Genomic DNA, 22638 nt, shown 5'->3' with positions numbered 1-22638 from the left:
GCGTCAGTTTTCTTCTTTCTTGGATGACGGTGACAGTGTGGTGATTGCACAGCGATGTGGCGTAAAACACATTTGTGAGAGGGGTGGGAAAAAAACGGAATACTCTCAAGGCATGGTGTTATTCCCGCCTGCTGCACTGTGCATGTCTCGGCAAGGACATGTTTGACTTCAAATGCCATATTTAGGGAGGAGGTGGGGAGGGGAGGGGAGGGGATGCTTGATCGCTTTGAGTGACTGGGGCGAGGACGAATGGCATCTTGTGATTTGGAAAGACGGGTTGAGCCCAACGAGGACCGAGTAAGAGCCAATAGTATTGAAGAGCTTCTGTGTGCATAAGCGGTGGATGGAGCTACTCTGGGTATACTTCCGCGTCCAATGCGTGTTCATGTGTAGGTTGAATGGATGAAACAGAGAGAGCGGAGAGGTATAGGCATGCTGTGATACGGCCCTATATATTTGCCGGCAGGACTATCTTCCTTTTAAAGACAACCTCCTCCTTGCATTGGTTTCCACTCAGTGATGTCGCGTATTTGTGTGGCGCACCTGTAAAGAGCGAGACAGGCAGAAGCCAGCTTTTTTAATTATTTGATTCCTTTTATTTCTTCTGTTCTTTTTTCCTTTTGTTTCATGCATTTGCTGAAAGGAAATCATTTCTGTGTTTTAATTTAATAAATATTTCATTTTCTCTCATTTTATCTTGTTTGTGTTGGCTTTTATGTTTCCAAGTTTGAACTAAAGAGAGCGGAATTCATCATTTTACAAGCTATTGGCCAGGTGTTTCATTCAGAGATTGTTTGCCTAAGGACGTCCATAACTTTCATTTATAGAAACGGTAAGACATTTTTTACACATTTGCTCATTCACCTGAAACATTTCAAGTCGATTTCTTCTTTTTTTTCCTTACTCTGTCAATTCTTTAAAGACAGTAAGTAGATCAGATCATGCATTCACTGTAGTCTTAGGCTATCTTTATTGCATGTAAACGCGATGGGAAAGTCAACGTGATGCATTCATGTTTCCATTGACGGGTCTGAATTGCGGTGCCTTGGCATATCATACACTTACTCGACAGGATAAAGTAGGCGATCTCCGGCACATGTGCTCATTTCAAAAATGATCCAAGGTTTCAGACATGCACGAACGCATTTATCGCTGTAGTGTGGAGAAATATAGGCCTTGGCAGAATGCTGAAACGTGGGATCCGCAGAGTAGCCGGTTATTTTACTGTATATCTGATGTTATGTTGCTCATATTAGACTAATAGCACTGTTTTATATGTGGGATTTCACATGAATAGTTGTAATAATAGCGGCAGCAAGCAATCTGGACAATTTTTGATTTTCAGTCTGATCTCTTAATCAATATGGAAACTTGCATTTTATTTAGGATAGACATGTAGCCTATACAAAGCATGCCAAAATATAGATGTGATGTTTAAAAAAAACAACAAAAAAAAAACTTTATGGTGAGCTACTGTAGGTGCTATTTCATCAGTTTAAGTGTAAAACAGCCTATAGGGCCGAAGATTCTGTGCAACTCTAAAACAGCTATATAGGTTACAGTAAGTGCAGCCTGTGTGTTCAGCTACTTGGAGTTGCTGGATAATATTTTCTAAGTTCTGCTGTCACAGGCATATTTGTATGCTATTTTTGAATTTTCATGCAGCTCCTAATTTTAAAGTGTAGGCTTGTTTCAAGCAATTCCTATTCTTAAAAAAAGAAGAAGACAATGGATTTGGATCCCAACCCTTTTCCTGCAAAAGGTCACTTATCAGCACTTGTGTTTGATTGAGGCTTGATTTTGCCTTTTATACCTATAGGCTGACATGTCTGCCCTGTGGGCGAAGACGGGACAGCGACATCTAATAGAGAAACAGCAATACTTAAACAAATTCCTGTCGTAATTGGGGTGGATTAAATTAAACTATCCTTTTTTTGCCTCTTGAATACCTTAGAGACCCTTGTGGCCCCCGGTCGCTGCACTGAAAAAGCTATTTCACTGTTGTGTTTTTCTTTTTGTATGACATTTGCTGGACATTGAATTCAGGTTAGGCAGCATGAACCAAAGGTGCACCTGCAGCAAATCAATTAGTTAATAGTCTGTTTCCGGGGTAGAGACGGGGTCTCCTCTGATTGGTGGAGGGTCTGATTAGTTTACTTAGGGTGGCCGCGTTCCCGCCACCGCCCCCTATTCTACTGCGCAAAGACTGCGACTGAAAGTTTGATGTCTGCAGACTTTACATCAATAAATACCCGCGACGCCGATTCAACACCTCAAGGTAAGACATCACAAAGGAATAGTATGGGAAAAATATGACCTACCAAAAAAATACAACTGTGCCGAAAATGTACAGGCGAAAAAGCCATTTAACGTGATACGTAGCTAGCAAGACCAAACCGGCGCTGACGCAGCGAGCCACCGAGTCGGACATGTTGCCGCAGAAGGAAAATTTCCTGTTTTAACGTGTCTAAATATTGTTACCAAACGTCAAGCTAGCCGAATTGACTATTGAAAGCACAGCGCCAAATTTAAGTGCTAGCTAACACATTACACTTCCCGTTACTGATGAAAATTTTGCCCTAATGGCTCAGCTCACACAAACTGCCTGTTTTGCCGTCGGCAGTATTGAATTAAGCTCGTAATTAGCGTTTGGCTAACCGACCACGCCGTTAACTTTGATTAAAGCTAACATAAAGTTGCACTTTGACAAAGTTATGTTTTAATGGTAGCCATAATTTTTGCCCAATTAGCATTTGCTAACACGTGTCTGTGAGAATTTACTTAATAATTTCATGAAGGGAGTTTCAGTCACAGGTGTCACAAATTAACCAATTAAACCCGGCAGCTCTCGGTCTCTGCTCCACTCCGCAATGTAATCTCACTAATTAGAAACGCCTTACCCAAAGACACTTAACAGTTGGTTTCAACAGCTACAATTTACCTTTTTAATTTAATTCAGACCTATTTTTACATATATTTACATACACAATACATGTGTATAAAGGCTAGTAGCAGGTCTATTTTTGGCTGCGACACGTTTTAACCTAAACATTTGTAATTATTTCGCATACTTTGCGGAAACCTTTAACAGTTCTTGAAATTTAACTACAAAGTTAGCACAATATTTATTTAGTCTGGGAATTTATGTACACACAGTGGTCATTCTTTAATCAGTGCATCTAACTTTTTTTTGCCATTCAGCACATGAAACAACTAAGTACTTCCTTTGCGGTGTTGTAATATGACAACAGTCCTGATTTATTGCCTTATAGCAGGGCAAGTGATGGCATTACTTACACTAAAAGGTGTTTCACTCTCCACTTGTAAATGGTAAAAAAAAAAAACATTGGCATTTGGTTAATGCAAATACATGGAAAAAAGCAGGTGTTATATTAGTGGCGCTGTTCATTGTAGTTTTTAAGGACAATTACTAGACTAATATGTTGCATTAACATAGTAAGACTCGTTCTAGTTTGCATTTTTTTTGTGCTTATTGTTGTAGTTTCTGGCCTTGAATATTGAGCAGGTGAATGTGTTGAAGCCACAGGCATATGAGTTATAGTTGGCAGTCTGTGGTGAGTAATCTTCAGTTGGTAGGTCATGAAAAAATTACATATCGTCCAGCCAGCAGCTAAGAGCCTGACCAGTTAATTTACCAGGAGGTTGCCAACACACAGGACATCTGTGGGTACAGGGGGACAACCCAGCAAAAAAGGAAATGGGGGTGCTTACTGAAGTGATACACACTTTGCCTTACTATAAGCAGAGATCCCTGCTATCTATTTATTCAGAGTAATTTTTAAGCAGGACATTTGCAAGGTCATCCTCAAGTATTGATTTGACACTAAGCGACAAGTGAGAAACCTTTTAAGATGGATGAAGTATAACAAATGCAACATTTGTTATTGATAAAGTAGTTAGCTTTACCACTTTTTGTCTTATAATTCACCTGATAAACTCCTTATTATATAGAAAATAGCTTTCTGTGGAGTAAAAAATTCATATTTTTGATTATAAAATATTTGAATCGGGCACAGTTTTACATGGTTCTTGGCATTTGTGGTTTTAATAGTACTCTTAAGAATTGTGGTATTACTATATCTAATGTCATGAGCACAAGAGGATCTAAATTCAAATTAAGTATCTTTGCAGATCTCAGCTTTAGTGTGTATATGTAGGAGATACCCACATGGTCCTATTTTCCCTCAATATATCTGCTGCTTTTTGGCATTTTCTTCCTTAGTGTTCATGCAACTTCCACAATTCCAGCAGCGTCTGTGCTCCTGAGAGGGACAAGAAATAAGAGCGGTTGTCTTTATGTATTATTGAGCCCCCCACGTTAGCGTTCTAAATAAAGGCTGCTGACAGAGTGACCAAAATGCAGGACAGTGAGTGAACTTCCAAAGGCCACATCACTGTGCTCTGTGCGGCAATGTGTGCCACTGTCAGAACTGGGTTAGTATACAGTGTGTGGCTTAAGAGGAAAAAAAGCAATTTTGCCCCCTTTGTCCTCCTTAAATACCATCCCATCCCCCTTTCCTCTCTTTGTGGCCTCTCCTCCACTCCCCCCCCTCTGCATTAGATCTAGTCTGAGATGGGTGGATAGTGCACAGGACTGTTTCCATTCTGTCCGTCTTGTCTGTTGGCCACAGGGTGGCCCTCCCCTGCATGTGCGGGTCATTACTGGAGGCCAGCAATGCAGTGTCCTTGAACCCTGTCACTGCATCACAGCAGCTTGATAGACTGTCACATCTCATGCTCTGTACAGCTGTTATGTGGTGAGTGTTAATTTGTGTAGTTAATTTTTTGGCATTTTTTATTGTCTAGGCCGATGACGAGCTGAGGTTGTGTAAATATGCCTGGTGTTGTCTAAACATTTCAGACTTTTATTCATTTTAAATGACTGCACTGGACCACCATATTAAGCAGTTGTGCTATGTCAAAACCCAACTTTAATTTGTCTCAATTGCTAAATTGACAAATTCAAAGTAAGAGGAGTTTCTCTTTAACATCAGATTTTCAGCTTTTTTATAATATGACTCGAGTAGCTTTTCATATAGTGGCAGACAGGTAAGTATCAGAAAATTACTTCCTGCTGTATGAGCGTAGGTTACAGTTTGACTTTCAGTCATTTTTTTTTTTTTTTTTTTAGAGTTGTACTACAAGTAATTTTTCAGAATCAATATATTTGGCCACAGATTGCTCTTAATAAGCAATGAGAGTATCATTCAGTTAACACCTATTCATATCTACTAGTGTCGGTATATTAAACTGTTGCAAGAACAGACAGACAGAACAGATAATTTTATTACAACTGGCATAGATGTTATTTAAAAAACTTGAAATGAAAGAAAATGGTGATAACAGAGTGGAAAATATGAACAATATTATTTTTCACCAGCAATGACATGTTATTTTTACATTGGTTCTCTAACAGCATCAAGCCAGAAAGAATGAAAATGCCTCTGGTCAAAATTTCAGTATAAGTCAATATTGATGAACATGTGTTGCAGTCTCTGGAGCAATACAACACTACCCAACTGAATTTTATTTCAGGCGGACTCTGTAGTAAAGGTTTTTTCTCCCCCTTTTTTTTGCTACGAACATTGCTGGATTATTCTTTTTTTTTTTCCCGAAAGTGTTGGTGAGAAATCATGCACTTCTTTTTTGGAGGAAGACTGACAATTATAACTCAGAATTGCATCACTTTTCAGTATTATTCTGACGGCTCTGGCTGACATGAGGGAGCTGCAGCATGACTAACCCACTCTCAACCCTACACACTGTAGCTTGGCACCTTCAGGCCAAACTTCATCAAAAGTATTAAGATCAAGAGTGTGTGTACATGTATGTTGATGCATTGTTTTTTTCTCAGCCGTAAAATGTTTGTCTTGTTAGTCAACAAAACTGACAAGCTAAAATGGGCAAAAAATGTTGAAACAGTTCAGTGATTTTAGGTGTGGACGGCTGAGCAACACAATATCCAAGAGACAGGAGTCACCCTGACAGCACATGCACAACAGTGTTTCCATGTTGTCGATTTAAAAGTTACAGAATTCAGGAAGTAATAAAAGTAGTAAGAACTTCCAATTTTAAAACCACCATGGACACCCAGTACATGAAAAGCCCATTTTATGTATTTTTTATTAAAGAAAAATCAGTTAAGATGCTCATATTTGGGTGATGCTGACACCTATAAAGACGACACCACTAATAAAGGTAATTAGACAGTGTTTGTATCCAAGCGCGGCCACAGCAGTACACCTTTTTACCTCGGCAGGGCACAAGTAGCTTGGACCTATTTTACAGCGTTGTGTGTTCTAGCGGTTGGCTTTGCTTTGTACACCTCGGTGTGTGGGTAGACTAGTCACATCTGTGTTTTCAGCTGGGATATTTTGAACTGTTACTTGTGGGCTTTTAGTTTTCAAGGACAGACCGTGCATGTCAGTGTGTGCACTCTGGAGTTCTTCACTCTGCAGCTTGTCACGCATACTTGGTCAATTTAATCCTCTGAGGAGCTAGTAGCAGAGATTCGTGCCTCCTCACTTAAGTGCTCAGTGTCACATCGGTACATGCTGATCTCACTGTTGGCATCAGGCTCAAGTTGAAGAAGTTCTACACTTAGTCAGATCTATAAATTGGCTTTTTTTCAAAAAATCTTCAAACTTTATTCTACTGCATTTCCCCTCATCAATCTGATGTTTGTCTGTTGCAGTATTTGAATCTTTGTTGTGATCAAATCAAAAATATTAGCTTGGAAATGGCGGTATAGTGTTTTTTTTAATATCTCTGAAATGTCCAGGCTGACTGAAGATGACAGATGCCTAAAAGGGCCTTTTATAACCAAATCTAATCAAACCATTTTGTGAAGTATTTCTGGCTTTGCTTTAAAGATATGACTTGGTGTGCTAATACAAGAAGGGGGGGGGGGGGGGATGAAAACCACTATTAATGGTGCTGGCTGACAGATGCGCATCATTGTTGTGCATTAGTGCTAACCTAATCTGGAGTTTAGTGTATTTAACTTTGTGTTGCCTCTCTTTTTTTATAGCTGAAATTGTTCAAAGGAAACAAAACTCTTTTTTTTAAAATCAATATTTATAAGCATGGCTGTCACTTAATGTTTCTGAACTGGAGTAAATTGCTTGATGGCCTTTACTGAAGCTGCCGTTAATTGGAGAAAAAAAAGACAGTCTAAGTATCCTCAAGTGGCAGTTGTGACTTAAATACATCATTTGGATTGATTTAATTTCGAGCTAAAGGAGGCTTTGGTATTCTTGGTATTCTCCTTAGGTACATGTGCATCAGGTCAGTTTTTTTTTTTTTTTTTTTTTTTTTTTTTACAAGGGAGCAGGATATGGATCAGGGTATGAAATGTTATCAGGCTGTGATTGATTCCATATGAGTTGATTTACAGCTGTTCTTTAGAGTTTGATCAGCTGTGAAATCTTGCCTCCAAACACCCACTCAGATCACTTTTCCATGCAGTTAATTAGCACAATCAGTGAGCTGCTAAAATGCAGCCAGCACCACCAGTTTCAGAGGTTGAATGCTGACACATGGCTAAGGCTCAGAACAAAAGCATAATGGACCACATGCATGTGAAGATGTTCGTCTTGAATGTCCCTTATGCTTTTTGTACATTGCCATAGTGAGAATATAGCTAACTTTAAGCTTGTGTGTAAAGCCAAAAGCATTAACCTTATCTGAATTGGGAATCTCTATATTCATAGTAACACTGCGTGCGGAGCCTCTTTTTCTTTTTTTTTTTCCCCCCCTTGTGAGAAGGCAGTGGGATCTGAGAGTACTAATAACTAAACACGCTACACTTTAATGAGTCTTAAAAGGAAGTCTGCTCAGTGGGGTAAAATTGTGGAGGTGGATGGGTTTATCCTAGCAATGATGGGAAAACAAAAAAAGAACCTCGTGGTCCTTATCTGGGGCTGGTTTCTGACGAAAACTGTGAGGCAAGGCCTCTAGGGGAACAAGATGCTCCGCACTCAAATGCCTGCACTAAAAGGAGGCTGCTGGCTGGCTGCACACAGTGAAAGCCTTGACTGAAATTTTTGGGGAGAGGCGTCTTGCCAAGCTTCCTCTTCCAAGTGTTTATCTAATGAAATATTTCTGCCTTGTGGCACTATCTCAAGCGGGACAATAGCCAATGTTTGTGCTTTGTACTTAGAATAAAAGGTGAAACATATGAAATGGAGATTGAAGTAAGTCATTTTCTTCATCAACAATATGTTCTTGTGGCCTGTTTTTCTGCTGTTACCATGCACGTTGGGGAGGCTGCTTGTGGACCCTGTAAATGCTTAGAATTGTGATTTTTGACATATGAAAAATTTTGGCTTAATGTCACTGAGGTTTGTTTATCCTCGTGACCTTTCTGTCGTGTAAACAAAACTAAAAAAGTTGACATGTGGAAGCAGTCCTGATATTTTGCAGTCACCAACTGGTTTCATACTTTGAGACAAATAACAGATGGGAAGAGCAGCGGGAGGGTGAGATTGACCTGTGAAGTTCAAGTCCCCCATCCTTTCGCGACTGGACTGCTTGTGAGTGTATTTGGTGTTGATGTTGACTGTACTTGCTTGTACTTCGGAAAAAAAACTGATGGTATGGAAGAGCAATTGTGGCCCCAAACAATTAATATCAAGACTAATACCCTCAGGGGAAGCTCTTGTGTATTGCGCAAAATCAGTTGTGAAGTATGTCAATAATAATAATCAGTGTTATCATGTAGGATCATATCATGCCTATTCTTGTCTGTAATGCATAAAATTTAAACACACTGTAAAAACCATATTTAAGTATTCACATTTCTCAGATTGGTTCTCAGAAAGCAAAAAACAATAGTTATGAAACCTAGCATACCAGTACACTGTTTATTACAAGATACGCTAATAACTGTGTGTCTGTTGTAGTATATCATCACCTGGAGCCAACCAGTCCGTATCTGCCATAAGAGGAATATACAGAGGTGAACAGGTTAACATGCAAGTCCATACACCATGTATTACTATATCAACATTCTCTGTATTGATCAAGTTTTACACAACCTTAGTAACCAAAGGTTACAGCTTACAGAGGAGACGTTTATGATTAATTGAAGATGAATTTATCATCCTTGGAGCTTTCCATAAGCGGCAGCTGCCGGCCAAACAGCTGACTACTCATTTAAGTCCAGTTGGCTACTTTATTATTTTAATTTCTGATTTTTGATATGTCTATCAATCCTGGCCCCACATACTCTACATAAATGTGTGTGAGCGTGTGTGCGCGCTCAGCTGAGAGGTTGTCCTGCCGAGTAGAGAGCAGAGAGTCATCTTCATTGTTTGACAAATATTAGCAAAATAATTGATGACAAAACACATTAAGAATTGCATTGATTGCACAGACAGGGGACATCCTCATTAGACGGGTTACTTCGGAAAACACTGGTGGCAGCTACTTGATTGCACAGTAAATATTTAAGTACACTGAAAGCGCTGCATTCTCTATATACGCCACACGTTTATGGGCTCAATGAATGAATGCATGAAATAATTATCTTTTTATTTACATTGCGCTTTTTACAGCAGAGCTATCTCTAAGACACATATTAAACACACACTAAAACAAGCAATGTTGTCAAAGTTACAGGCCTGTCATATGAGGGAGATGTAGGCTGTGCCTCAGCCTCACACTCAGGATGATAGTGAAGATGAAAATGAAGACGACTAGAAGTTGAGTTGATTCAGCAGATTCACATGATTTCAGTCCAGTGATTGACATGTTTTGTTATTGTAGTTATCTTTGGCATAGGTTTAGTTTATAAATAATATAATTTAAAACTAATACATAGGCTAGATAAGAAATGGGATTAAAAACACGTCCCCCCCTTAAAATAACCTTGTTTATTTTCATTGAATAAGAATTCATTTGTTGGTAGAAAAACACAACATCATTGTGGCATGTCTTGATAAACCTTACAGTGAAGGTGTCAATAAATAATAATAAGGTCTAATGATTTTTAATTAGAAAAGTTCTGATCAGTCAAGAATAGGCGTGGTTTAAAATATTTAGTTATTTACAGACTGTGTGGGCTAAAACGCACAAGAAGCCTAATTCTTCTTTACAATTATTTACATGACCTCGGACCCTCCCAGCTGGCTACTCCATATCCTTGTGGAAAGTCCTGTTGTTGTATTCCATTTTAGAGAATAGTGGACAATACAGATGAAGTAATCTATCATGTCATTTTAGTTCATGGTGTTGATTCCAGCTGCAACAATTTGTCGATTCATTGATTAATCGGCAAGTCTTTTTTTTTTTTTTTTTCTTCATATGATGATTTTCAGGTTCTCAGATTTGAGAACTACTTTTCCTCATCTTACATTACAGTAAATTTGTTTTGGATGGTTCTTTGGACAAAATAAGACATTTGATAACATCACCTTGGATGATGATTTTATAGACCAGTCGATTGAGAAACTTTTAATGGATAAAATAACCAGCCACAAAATCTTTTTTTTCTAATCTGGCAAATTAAACACTTGACAAATCAAACTACTTAATCATATCGATGCAAAATTCTTGTCAATCCTGTGTTGTCATAAAGCAATTGCTTATTGATTCTAACATTGCACACAATCGTTTCATAGAAATATTAAATTGTTAGCTTTCTAGGTATCACCTGATGATGGTTTACAATTTGATATTGTTTCACTGCAGTAAAAGGTGGTGTTTAATACCTTGACATGTTGGAGGTTTGAGAACTGCACTATGTACTTTGCAGCTCTTTGTTTAACCAGTTTACTGCCTTTGCTGCTGTTTTTACCATTTATCATGCAGTATTTAATACGTATGCTGCAAAAGTCCTTATGTAGACTATTTTTTGTCAACCAGGAGTTAGGAGTAACAGAACACACCCCAACTAAGATATACTCATTGCTCATATGCCATGTGAGATTAGGGAAGCTCATTTGAATATTTGAAGCACAGCATGTGTTAAGGCCCTTCCGGTAAAGCTCCTGGCTGGCTGGTGAAAAGAAGTGGCTAGTGACACCATGTGTATCGGAGGAATTAGCAGTGACAGCAGGGAGGTTAGTGGTTATAAGGACCACAGTTCAGAGAAATTTGCCATGTCTAGAGGCATAGATGAGACTTTAATGCTTACCACTACTGTTAATTCTGGTAATATCTTGAGTGCTTTTCAAAATATGAGCTACAGAGTGCAGAAAAGCCAGATAAATTAAAAAGGATGGTAAAAAAATATGTAAAAACAGGCAGCTGTAGTCATCGCAGAAGCTTGCTTTCATTGGACCAGTTTAACCTAATGCTGGCCAGCATGCTGAACAGTAAACGTCTTACTGGCCCTGGATAATGGACTGTCGGATTTTGAGTGATGCCATTATATTTTCCATTTTATCTTCCCTATGACAATGATGGACACTCTGGTGGGGTTATTGTCTCTTCTAGTGGAAACTTATCTGTGGTAATAGGTCATGTGTGTTGAAGCTGTTTGCTGTATGGCTGTAGTTTTCCATTTTTGCTTGGGTTATGTTGTCAGTGGGTTTTGATCTTGGTTTAGAGACATGCCAGGCAATCAAATGACTCATGTATTTGCACTTGTGCACTGCAACATTAGCAGTGCAGTTCCTCTGAAGCACATCACTGAAAGTAGTGATGTCAGTAATGGATATATTTCATAAAAACAGAGGAACATGAATAGAAGTCCTTATGACCACTTACCAAACTGCAAGCCATGGTTGCTTAAATGTTCAACTTATACACAACTCACGGTAGAGGTTATAGATTGACTTATGTCATCCTCATAATTCAACCAAAACCAAACTTTGCATTTAACTAGTAGATTCAATACAACAGTTTCTCATGGACTACTCTGTAAGACTCACAATTAATAATTATTGTTTTAATTGTTTACAATATACCATATTGAAAATAAAGATGTCCTTCCCACATCCCAGACTGATCTGAATAAACAATTAACTGTTAGAAACAGAAAAACAGCAAATCTTATCCTTAAGTTTGATCACTGTTAAATGATGCTGCTATATAGGGCTGGGCGATGTGACTAATATCTCATATCCCGATACAGGTCATTTAATATCCTGATAACAGTATCCCTAAATAGCACATTTTAATTCAATTAATAAATAGTTGGTCCTTGGTTGCGTCTCGTTTTGTTACTGTAAGTGCAATAAAAGCTTTGCAAGTAAATAAACGATAGAACATACTATAAAACAACACTTTTTTTTTTAATCACACGATGTATATCGTCATATTGCACCACCCTACTGCTATAGTGTATTTTTATGTGCGCTGAAGAATTTGTGCATTATGCCATTTTACACATGCCTTCTGATCTGCCTCATATCTGCCAACACAGATATGTAGCAGATCAGGTGAACATATTGACCGTGACATGGGATGTTACTGAGGATACAGTTATGAGGATTCAACTACAGTATTGTTTGAGTCCAGTGTGGTCCTGTCAAACTGTAGATTCTACAGTGTATTATGGATTAAAGAAAGTTTATTTTGGTGTCCATAAAAACCCCAAATAAGGCCACTCTTGATGCTGGTTTCATATGCGCTACGAGAGGACAAGATGGCTTCAGTCAGGTAGTGGTAGGGTTGTCAATTGATGGTCAACATGCGCTTTCAGATTAGACTGGTGAAAAGAACATAACCTCCTGAAATTGTATCTCTTAGAAAATAGTAGAATGTAATGTGTAGTTGACCCATCTTTAATGCAGATTAGGCCCTTGGTCTGACTGCCTGGGGTGAAGATGTTTTACACCAGTTTGCAGTGTATTTATGGCTAAATTATGTGCTTAGATGTTTTGCAACAGCCATCCAGACTTCCAAATACTGCAGTGCACTAAATGAGGATAGACAGAAACGGAATTTACCATATCATTCTTGATTATTTGGAATCAAAATTTTCATTTTCTTAACAATTTTGTTTACAATTATTGGACACTTTTGAGAGAACGTACAATAATTAACATGACTATTGACAGCATATGATGTTCAACACAAACCATTTGGCTTTTTACAATCCTGATTGGTGCACTATACGATCACAAGGCAAAAACACATTTACTCTCACTACTGACAAGCTTTGTTCTGTGCACCAAGATACATGCTGATAGGCTGTCAGAGCAGAAAGAAATCGAGATAAATAACACCATTAAGTGCATTGTCATTTTTAGTCAAGCTATCACAGTGGACTCTAATCACACACAATCACAGTACACCTCCAGTTTTTCACACTTGGATAAGCTGAGGTTGTAATTATTTTTCTAATCGTGTAAGAGTCCAGAGCAGATCTACAGCTGTTTGATCCGACTGACACGAGCTGTTTGCTGCAATGTGTGAGTTCTCACATGAATTTACAGTATGTATATGATCATGTGTGGAATAGCGAATCACTGTGTCTGAAGGTGACAGCTGAACTATGTGTTGCGACACAGTTAACAGACTGTGAAAATCAGTAAATGAACAAATGTCTTAAATAAAAGGTGGTCCTCTTCAGTCAGGACAGCTGTATTGACTTTATTTAGTCACAGTTCAAAATGCCATCAGGACAAAAAAAAATACTGTTAGGACAAAAGTCTTTTACTGAATGCGCAAAGGGCGTAGGAGGGAAATGTCAGAGGGAGGATGTGTGAAAGCTGTAATATGTAGTTACACACATGTAAATATCTTTATTTACATGTGCGTATGGATAGTCTTTTTGCGGTGGCTGATTTATTTTAGACGTAAAGCAGTGTAATCAAGATGGCATAAAGAATTCAATATTTCTTCATCCTGGCTTTTTGAAAAAAATTAGTGTTTCTTTTAGTAAAATTTAAATGTTTTTAATCCATACAACATCCCTCTGTATGGCCGAGTAAGGTGAAACACTAAAAATTGCCCATTGACCATGGTTTGAAATTCTCTCGACTAAGAAATATTGATCGAGTATATTAGGTTATACCTTTCCATCTGACAATTGCAATGCTGTTTTCATGACTTGAGGAGAGGAAATCTATTTGCATTTGTGTCATGCTGTTGAGCTGACATTGTCACTGGATATGAAAAAAACAAAGAGCAACTTCATAATTTTTTGAAAAGATTGCAGCCTTAAAATTGTTTGTAGTCTGTGTGTAGATCGTCATTATAACTTAAGTGTATCAACATATGACGCAGATGGAATCTAAACATAATATCCATATAGGAAAAGTAGAGAGACGTGTTTGTCTTGGGCCACAGTCTGGGAATGGGGAAAAAATAAAAACCCCACTCTCTTTAGTCAGTGTGGAACATGAACAATTGTGCGGTAATATTTATATTGCACCTGCCTTTTTGTTTTGCCTGACAAGTTGAATATGGTGGCATTGCTGTAATGGATATTATATAGGTTAGACATTAACATTTCAAAAAAGATCCACATGCATGTGTTTGGCCCAGGGAAATGGTTAGCAGAGGTGGTGAGTGCATAAAAAATTTCTCTGGATGTTAAGGAGGGAAAACCCTTTTGAAGTGGGCAATTCAAATCAGTATATTTTCTCCAAGGAATCTGATCAATTTTGTACATTCCTATTTTAAAGCCAGTATAACAAATGTGCTTTAATTGTTTGTTTAGTAATGTAAACATGGTGAAGTGGTCGTTTAGCTTGTGGTGAATGATTTATAGTGAGATTTCCCCACAAATTGCCATGGTTTGCTCTACAGCATGTGTCAACCTCGAGGCTGGATCCGGCACAGCACCTCATTTTATGTGGCCCACGGGAGCTTGCAAAGAATATAATGCGCAACGTGTGTTTGGTATGTACATGTATAAATGTGTGGGTATATGTCATCTCAGGTGTGTTCAGGAATTACCAGCTCTAAACTGAATTTGATTTTGAGCAACTACAACCTGACCTGGACCGCTTTTGAGAGACACATCACTATCACATCACCTCAGCTGTCATCATTCAGCTGCCACTAGTCCCCGCAGTTAACGAGCTTGTTGAGGAATGTGGGAGCCCTAGTTGATAAAATAAAATGTCTTGTTGAAAACTAGCTGGAAAAAAAAAGAGGTTGACAATGAAAAACACTGGACTGAGAAATACAGGTTCATTTTACCTGAGGGAAGTATGAGACCATTGTGCTTGAATTGCAGCCAAACAGTGGCCGTAATGAAGAGTGGATACGCAAAACGCAATCATGACAACAAACATGCCTGCTTTGAACAAAACTATCCCAAAAACACAAAAATAAAAAAATAAATACAATGTAGGCTACACAAACTGAATCAACCTTTATTTTGACTTTGTTACATAACGGTATACTACTTTGTGTATTTCATTTTTTTTCTTAATGAGTTGTATACTACTTGTTGAATTCTAGAATTCTGCTTTCAGAGCTAGTTATTATTAATAAATATCATAATAATCAAATATGATATGGTAATAAGTAAATACATTTATATAGTCTTTACATTTATATATTTACAACTGGCCATTTTAGGGCAATCATAATGCTGATGTGGCCTGGGATGAAATTGAGTTTGGCACCTCTGCTCTAGAGTATAGCAGTATAATTTGATAGATATTGACCCGCCGTGGCTTTTTTATACTATTGTTATATGTCAGTTGTAAGTCTTAGTTTTGATTTTCTTGACTAATACTGTACATTTACACTGTTTATTGGTCATCTCTGGCTTCTCATATCGCTTTGATTTGAACTAGTTGTCAGTGGTTTGTTTTAAAAGTATGCCTGTGTTAAGAATTGCGGATGTTTGAGGGTTTGCAGATTTAGTGGTCTGCGTGTTTGCTAAAGACTGGTTAACAAATGCAGAATGTGTCAGCGTAATGTGAGCATCAGCTCTATTGCTGGATGTGAGCAATGTGAGCAGACCAATTGATTGTGCTTTCCAATTTCAGGGAGCATCTTTGTGCAGCACTCCCATCCATTTTACTAATTGCCATTCCTCATGCTTATCGTCCCTGTTGTTGTGGCCAGGTTTCTCTCTTGACTGAACACCACACTTCTTGGTTCTGCTGTTAGCTTCTTACTGAAGATGAATTGTGACTCAGTGAAACATTGCCTTTTGCTTCTCCCTGCTTTAAGCCGATGTGCATGGGCAGCCGGTTCAAAAAAATATAGCCTCCTTCTCTTCCCCCCAACAATTACATGTGATCACCTCTGACTGTTGCTTTTGTTCTTGTTGATCTAACATGAAGTACTTTTTGTGTCCACATTTTCAGACGGCAACTCCAAACTAACATGGCAGTCAGACTGTGCGATGTGGCTTCTCTGCTTAGAAGTGGTTCGTGGGCGCCTGAGCCTTGGACTGGGGTCTGTGGCACTTCTTATTTGAAATCATTTGGCCAGAAGGCTTGCTTTTTGTCTCAGTGCTCAGGCCATACCAATGACATTAGCTCTCAGTCATAATGTTCAAATCAAATTAATCACATGCTCAATTTGGAACTCAGGCACTTTTTGGGGGTTTTGTGTATGAAAAGCTCCCAAGTTGGTAAATGTTTGACTGTATTGGTATGGTCTAAACCTGTGTGCTACTCTGTTTATGTCATAGAATCATTTTTGTAAATTGTGGCTCTATGGCCTCTGTGCACAAATTAGTCAAAATATGATTGCTTAAGAATAATATGCATAGTGGTGTGACTGCACTGATCTGCTTTCTGCACATGGTGAATCTGTTAACAAAGGATGACTCTTCATACATTAACTTGTTGCTGCCTGCCTAACATGTAGGATTTTGCATACAAACTGATTACCACATTGCTCAAGGTCTGTTGTCCGATGATGGCTGCAATTTGGTGCTGCTATAGGCCGTGCATATCTAGTTGATTTGTTGAATGAAATGTTTCACTTTGGTTGCCACTTTTTAACTTTCAAAAATATGTTTAAACATGCCACTTACCAACTTAATTGTTGCTTTATCAATTGTTGAGATTCTGACAGATTAATAGACCGTCATTGACAAAGTAATCAGTAGAAAATTGCATCTGTTTGCCCAGGGAAAAAAGCTAGCATCATGTATAACAGAGAGGGAATTCAGTGTGTAGCCTTTTTTTTTTCTCTTCGACTTTTTTCTTTCCTCACCTGCCGTAGCAATGTCAGATTTAATATTTTCCATTTGGCCAGATATTTATGCTAAAGGCATACATTTAAATTATAGAAAACCCTACACCACCCAGTTCTGAGGTGGATAATATTTAGAACATCATAGCTGTTACTTTTTTCCAAAGACTAAATGATCTTAATATAGGAAGTAATGTACAGTTAAATATGCAGTAAAAAAAAGTCCACACACAAATGTTTCCTGCAACATAATAATAATAATGATAATGATAATATAAATAAATATGTATAGCACTTTTCAAAACAGTTACAAGGTGATTTACAGAACAAGATAAAATGGTACAGACAGTCAGGATAAAAACAACAAAAAGCATAAATAATAAGACCTGATGAGACAAAGCGTATAATTAAAAACAAGTGAAATAAATGACAAAAGAGGGATAGAAACTTGACAGATTTATAATAATAATAATAATAATAAAAAAGCCTTCCTGTAGAAGTAAGTTTTTGAGAAGTGATTTTGAAAGAGGGCACTGAGTTTACTAACCTAAGTCACACAGGTAGGGAGTTCACAGCTGTGGGGCCCTAATGAAAAACGTCCAGTTTCCTTTTGTAACAAGGCAGGCTGTGGGAACAGTTAGGAGGGTCCTACCTGAGGAGAGCAGGCAGCAGCTAGACTCATAGGGTGCGAGTAAATCTATGAACTGAGTTTAAAATCAATTCTGTACCTAACAGGTAGCCATGGTAGCGTTGCAAGAATGAGAGTGATATGGTCTGAACGTAACTTAGTTACTTTGATGATTTTGTGTTGAGGTTGAAAGAAATTTCAAATTAGTTTAACTAAAAAACCACCAATAGTTTGAATGCTAACAAAACAATGTTTTAATGTGTGAAGAGCGTCCTTTTTTAACTGTCTGCCATTCAATGCTTTTGATTGTTTATGTGGTTTTGACTTAATTTTTTTTTGTCTCTTTAGCAGGTAATTGCTGCCATGGAAACACAGCTGTCCAATGGGCCAACTTGCAACAACACAAGCAACGGTCCTTCAACAATCTCAAACAACTGCTCTTCACCTGTAGAGTCAGGGAGCATAGAGGACAGTAAAACTAACTTGATAGTCAACTATCTGCCTCAGAACATGACCCAAGAGGAGCTGAAGAGTTTGTTTGGAAGCATCGGAGAAATTGAGTCCTGTAAACTAGTTCGAGACAAAATAACAGGTAACACATCTGTTAGTATTGCTATGGCTGTTTAATGGCTTGGGCCCAACAGATACACTGATTCCTGCATTTATTGGCATCTCTTATGTACATACATTTTGTCAATATATTGGCGCAAAATAACAATATTTCAAAATTTAAAGTAAAATTAGATGAAGCAATGAAACACTAAATCTTTTAACATTAAACTTAAGCCCAGATATAGTATCAGTTGGGCCCTGGTAGCAGTGTATCCATGCAATCCATGTCAGAAGCTTTTCTATTTATGCATGCACAGCATATGATTTCCACTTTGTATATTTGACATCCAGGATCATAAATTATGGACCTTTTTTACCCCCAATAAATGCCGAGCCCTGCATTTTGAAAGTCAGCCAATCATTCTGCATCTCATTATGGAAAATACTGGGCACCATCTTAATATTGTGCCGATTTAGAAATCCTACCAAGCAGCAACGTAAGGACTTTAATTGCCATATAAACTACTCTAAAAGGTAGGATGATACTAGTGCCACTAGCAAAATGGCATTTCTAAAATGACATTGAAACAGATACAATGAAATACGGCTCCCTTCTCGAAGAGTGTGTTTCGTTGGTTCTTTACTGCAAGAATTGTAAGGGTCATTCAAATTTAAATTGGACAGTTACATTCCTTATGTTTGGGCAGGTATAAGACTTGCAAATGCAAAATTGTCTTAATGGGAGTGCAGAGGCACACGCTGACATGGTCTTCATGACATGAGCAGCTAGATAATGGCTGAGGCTGCTGGATTCTTGCTGCTTGCAGTCTTGGTCAAGGTTACCAAGACCTTCTTCCATCTGCTTCTCATAACGCAGTCCAATAGTCAGGCACACAAGCGTCTTTTTAAGGATGTATACACACATCTGTTTCACTTGCATTTGATGCTGAAACATAAACAGGTTTAGCTGAGTGAACATATCTTTCCATTGAAATGAGGCTTGAGGCCAAGGGGCTCTTACTGAGGAGCACGAGCACTTTTTATAAAAACAATTATCCATTATTGTTATTCTGAGACTCCCAGGTAGTTGCCTTCATTAAATTAACATGGAAGATGTGCACCCAGCCACATCTGTCTTTTAAATATTAATAAGGTTTAATATTTTACAATGCTTATGTATAGCTGACCAGTATTCACAAGTCTTTCTTTGTATGGTCAGTACTGTTTTCTGCAGCTACAAATGGCTTTCTCAGCTCTTAAAAATGTCATCAAATGCTCTCAGCGTGTTTAGTTAAATAGTTTCTTCACACATACATACATAGTTTCTTTTATGTGGTCTTCTATTAATCTTTCTATAAAGAAGCACTTCTATTATATGGGCATTTACAATAACAAACTTCTAAAGTTAAGTGCTCAGAATGCTTTCATATTTCATGTCAGTGGAAACAAATGGCGGCAAGAGGAAGACCACAAGCAGAGTGTTGGTGTGTTTGTGTGGATGGAAGAAGTGGGGGCTCTCATAATGTATTTTCTGAATTTAGACTTTTGGCATGCAGTGATGATGAAAATTGTCAAGTGTTCAGTCTTGCATGGAATAAATGCCCTTGTGTAGCCATGCATACAAGAAATGCATTTGATTGTTAATGTGTGAAATGGGTTGAGCTGAATGACAAGTGATCCTCGTTTAAAATCACTGTTGAGCACAGTCTGCTTGGGTGATTGAACATAAACATGCTTGATAGGTTGCATATTTAGTGGAGCAAGTGTGAACATAGCACTCCAAGTAATTTAAGTGCAAGGAGCAAAATGAAACAAGTTGTTTGAAATCAGCCTCCCCTTGAGTGAAAAGGACTTGAGGTGATGCTAGATGCCACCATGAAGTGGGGCAGTATAAATGTATATTCAAATACTGTCAAATAACTAAACATTTGTATGGTTTGAGCAAGAAAACAATTTTCTGTAACTTTGCTGACCACTCAAATTTTTAGTTTGATCTTGTAGATGACAAAAAAAGCAATAGATGCAGACTGATTTTGCCAGAGGGTGTGTTCCACTGTGATGCTGCATGCATGTTTTCTTACATAAGTGGGCATTAAAGAGTGAAAATGTTCATTCAGAGCTTGAGAGCTAAATAGGCCTAATCTACTTCACCTTGTAGATTTGCTCTGCTTTAATGTTGGTTAGATTATTGGCACAAGTCAATTAACAAGTCAATACAAAATAGTTTTATATAGTAAATGTGTATGTTCTAACTCTGAATCACCTGCACAAATTGTCTTAATGTTACATTAAAATATCAATAATGTGGAAATCTGAGATTTCTAAATAAGTAATGTTTTTGTCCACATGCAGTGCTGCAGTGGTGAACAGAAGCATACAGTTACAATAACTTACTCGCACAACTGTTTGCAGTCTTACCTTTTTAGGAGTCTAAATAGTCTTCTGGTCATCAACCTCAAATGGGGGGGGGGGTCAGAATATTTTAAAAATGGTTTTGGCCCAGCCCAGGATGGTAGAAATGGAGAATCGCAATTCTTATCTTCTGCGATTCAGAATTGATTCACAAATGTCAAAAATCAGTTTTCTAAATGTTAGTTAATAACGTGATGTTGATGGAGTCAAAAGGCAGAACTCAACTGTGAGGGCAGTGCAGCACCTGGCCAGTCTCTAGCGTGCACATGCTAGAGTTATCTTGTAGTTCATCTTTTAAAAAAGGCAGTGTTTGGGTGCATTTTTTGATTTAATGACTCGATAATTACCTTTGGGAGATGAATGTGAAGTATATTGTGAATAATTACGTCATCACTCAAAGACTGACGTTAGTGGAGCAGAGCCGCAAAGTCACAAATGAGTAACAAATGACCCGCAGTAACAAATGAGACGTGCTGACCGACTGCTCCAGCACTTAAACAACTTAAACAACTCTGGGGTGAAGAAAATAACTCTGTGCTCAGTCTGTTTCACTTCAGAAACCCTGCACCCGTTCAGCATCTTTTGACAACGATGGCTTTCCACGGGGTTGACAGTGCAGCAGAGAAGCTGCTCTCGTCTACTGGAGACATAACATTAATACCAACACAGCAGAACACTCTCCTTCCTCTTACTGCAGAGCGAACACGCCAACTTCTGTTTTTACAAAAGTCATTTAACCAGTGATGCTGGTCAATAAATTACTTTCATTTTGTTAATCTCATACAGGCAGAAGACTTGTCAGATGCTTTCTAATTAATTAATTAATTAATGCAGTTAACTTTTTAAAATCAAAAAGCTGCAGACCATTTATAACTGCCAGGTATGTTTTATATTACATTTCAGTGGACTAATGACACTGGTGAATGGTTTGGCACACAGTGTGCTGGAGTTATAGACTTAAATTAGTGCCCCTTTTTCTGTTCATTCAATTTAGAACGGGTTTTGAATCGATTCCGAATCAATTCATACACCAAGAATCAGAATCAAATCATGATATTCCCAACGATTCACACCCCTACCGTAAGGACAGTATAGCAAATAAAAGTCATATTCCCTTTAGTGTGTTTTTAAGTTCCCACAGCTATTAAAATCCTGACTTCACACCACACAGTATGCGACCACACATTAGCGTCTTTTCCTTTTCAAGCAAAGGGATGTTTCTGCAAATATTGTTTGCAGTAACATTAACAAAGAATGTTTACATGTTTACCATACTTGGTATAGTGTTTGTCAGTAGTTTGTGGCTTGCTCTGTCTTGAACTGGTGTTTAGGTCCATGAATGGCATTGCAGTCATGTTAATCTTGTATTTGAACGATGTAAAGTTGTACAAATCTGTTAAACTTGATTGTCTTGTTAATTTCTAGCATACACCTGCATGTACACCTTATACATAAGCAAGAAATGTAGAGTATAGAATTACAGTCTGTTTGTTTTCAGAATGGGAGGTTCTGTGATAATGGAGTAGGTCTGACAGTTGCACCAGCATCTTAAGTGAAACAAAGTGTGTAGATGGGGTCTGTTCACGGCACACTTCCAAGAGCTCTTAGCATCAGTGGTGATCTGATTTGGAGTAATTAAAACAAATTGCATAAAAACAAATTGCCTTTTTATTAAAGAAATACAAATGTAGCCAGCTGGAAAGGGTGAGTTCTTAGCTGTCAGGTTGGCAGCAGATACTTGTCAAACCAGGCACTAAAGGAAGGCAAATTTCTTTTTAGGTAAATGTATAAACAGCTCTGACATAAACTAATTCAAGCTTGTGTGTGTTTGGGAAAAACAAAACAGATAACAGGTTTTATGGTTCCAGTGCTAGTTCTGACGGAGTTGGTAAAGTTGCAGAGTGCCCGTTATCGTGATGTGGTGATTGAGCCATGGTTAGTAATAGTTTTATTTAGGTATTTAC

The 22638-nt window shown here is 38.1% G+C and overlaps 1 protein-coding gene across 5 annotated transcripts in view; it reads left to right on the top strand.

Moving 5' to 3' along the window:
• The first annotated feature begins 724 nt into the window (after window positions 1-724).
• elavl2 (ELAV like neuron-specific RNA binding protein 2) overlaps window positions 725-22638 on the top strand; it is a 39918-nt gene continuing 18004 nt past the window's right edge. Inside the window, exons 1-3 of one of the 5 annotated variants that reach the window (XM_044341351.1) lie at window positions 725-832; window positions 16245-16335; window positions 18059-18302. In XM_044341351.1, the coding sequence (XP_044197286.1) occupies window positions 16264-16335; window positions 18059-18302 (316 nt within the window). In that variant the 5' untranslated portion in view covers window positions 725-832; window positions 16245-16263. Of the gene's footprint in view, window positions 833-2156; window positions 2279-16244; window positions 16336-18058; window positions 18303-22638 lie in introns of those variants that run through there. The other 4 variants (XM_044341353.1, XM_044341352.1, XM_044341350.1 and 1 more) reach the window with 4 other exon arrangements.

The sequence above is a fragment of the Thunnus albacares genome, chromosome 22, assembly GCF_914725855.1.
Source record: "Thunnus albacares chromosome 22, fThuAlb1.1, whole genome shotgun sequence".
NCBI classification, from domain to species: domain Eukaryota; kingdom Metazoa; phylum Chordata; class Actinopteri; order Scombriformes; family Scombridae; genus Thunnus; species Thunnus albacares.
Note: the sequence above shows the minus strand (reverse complement) of the source record. Positions and strands in the feature narration are given on the sequence as shown.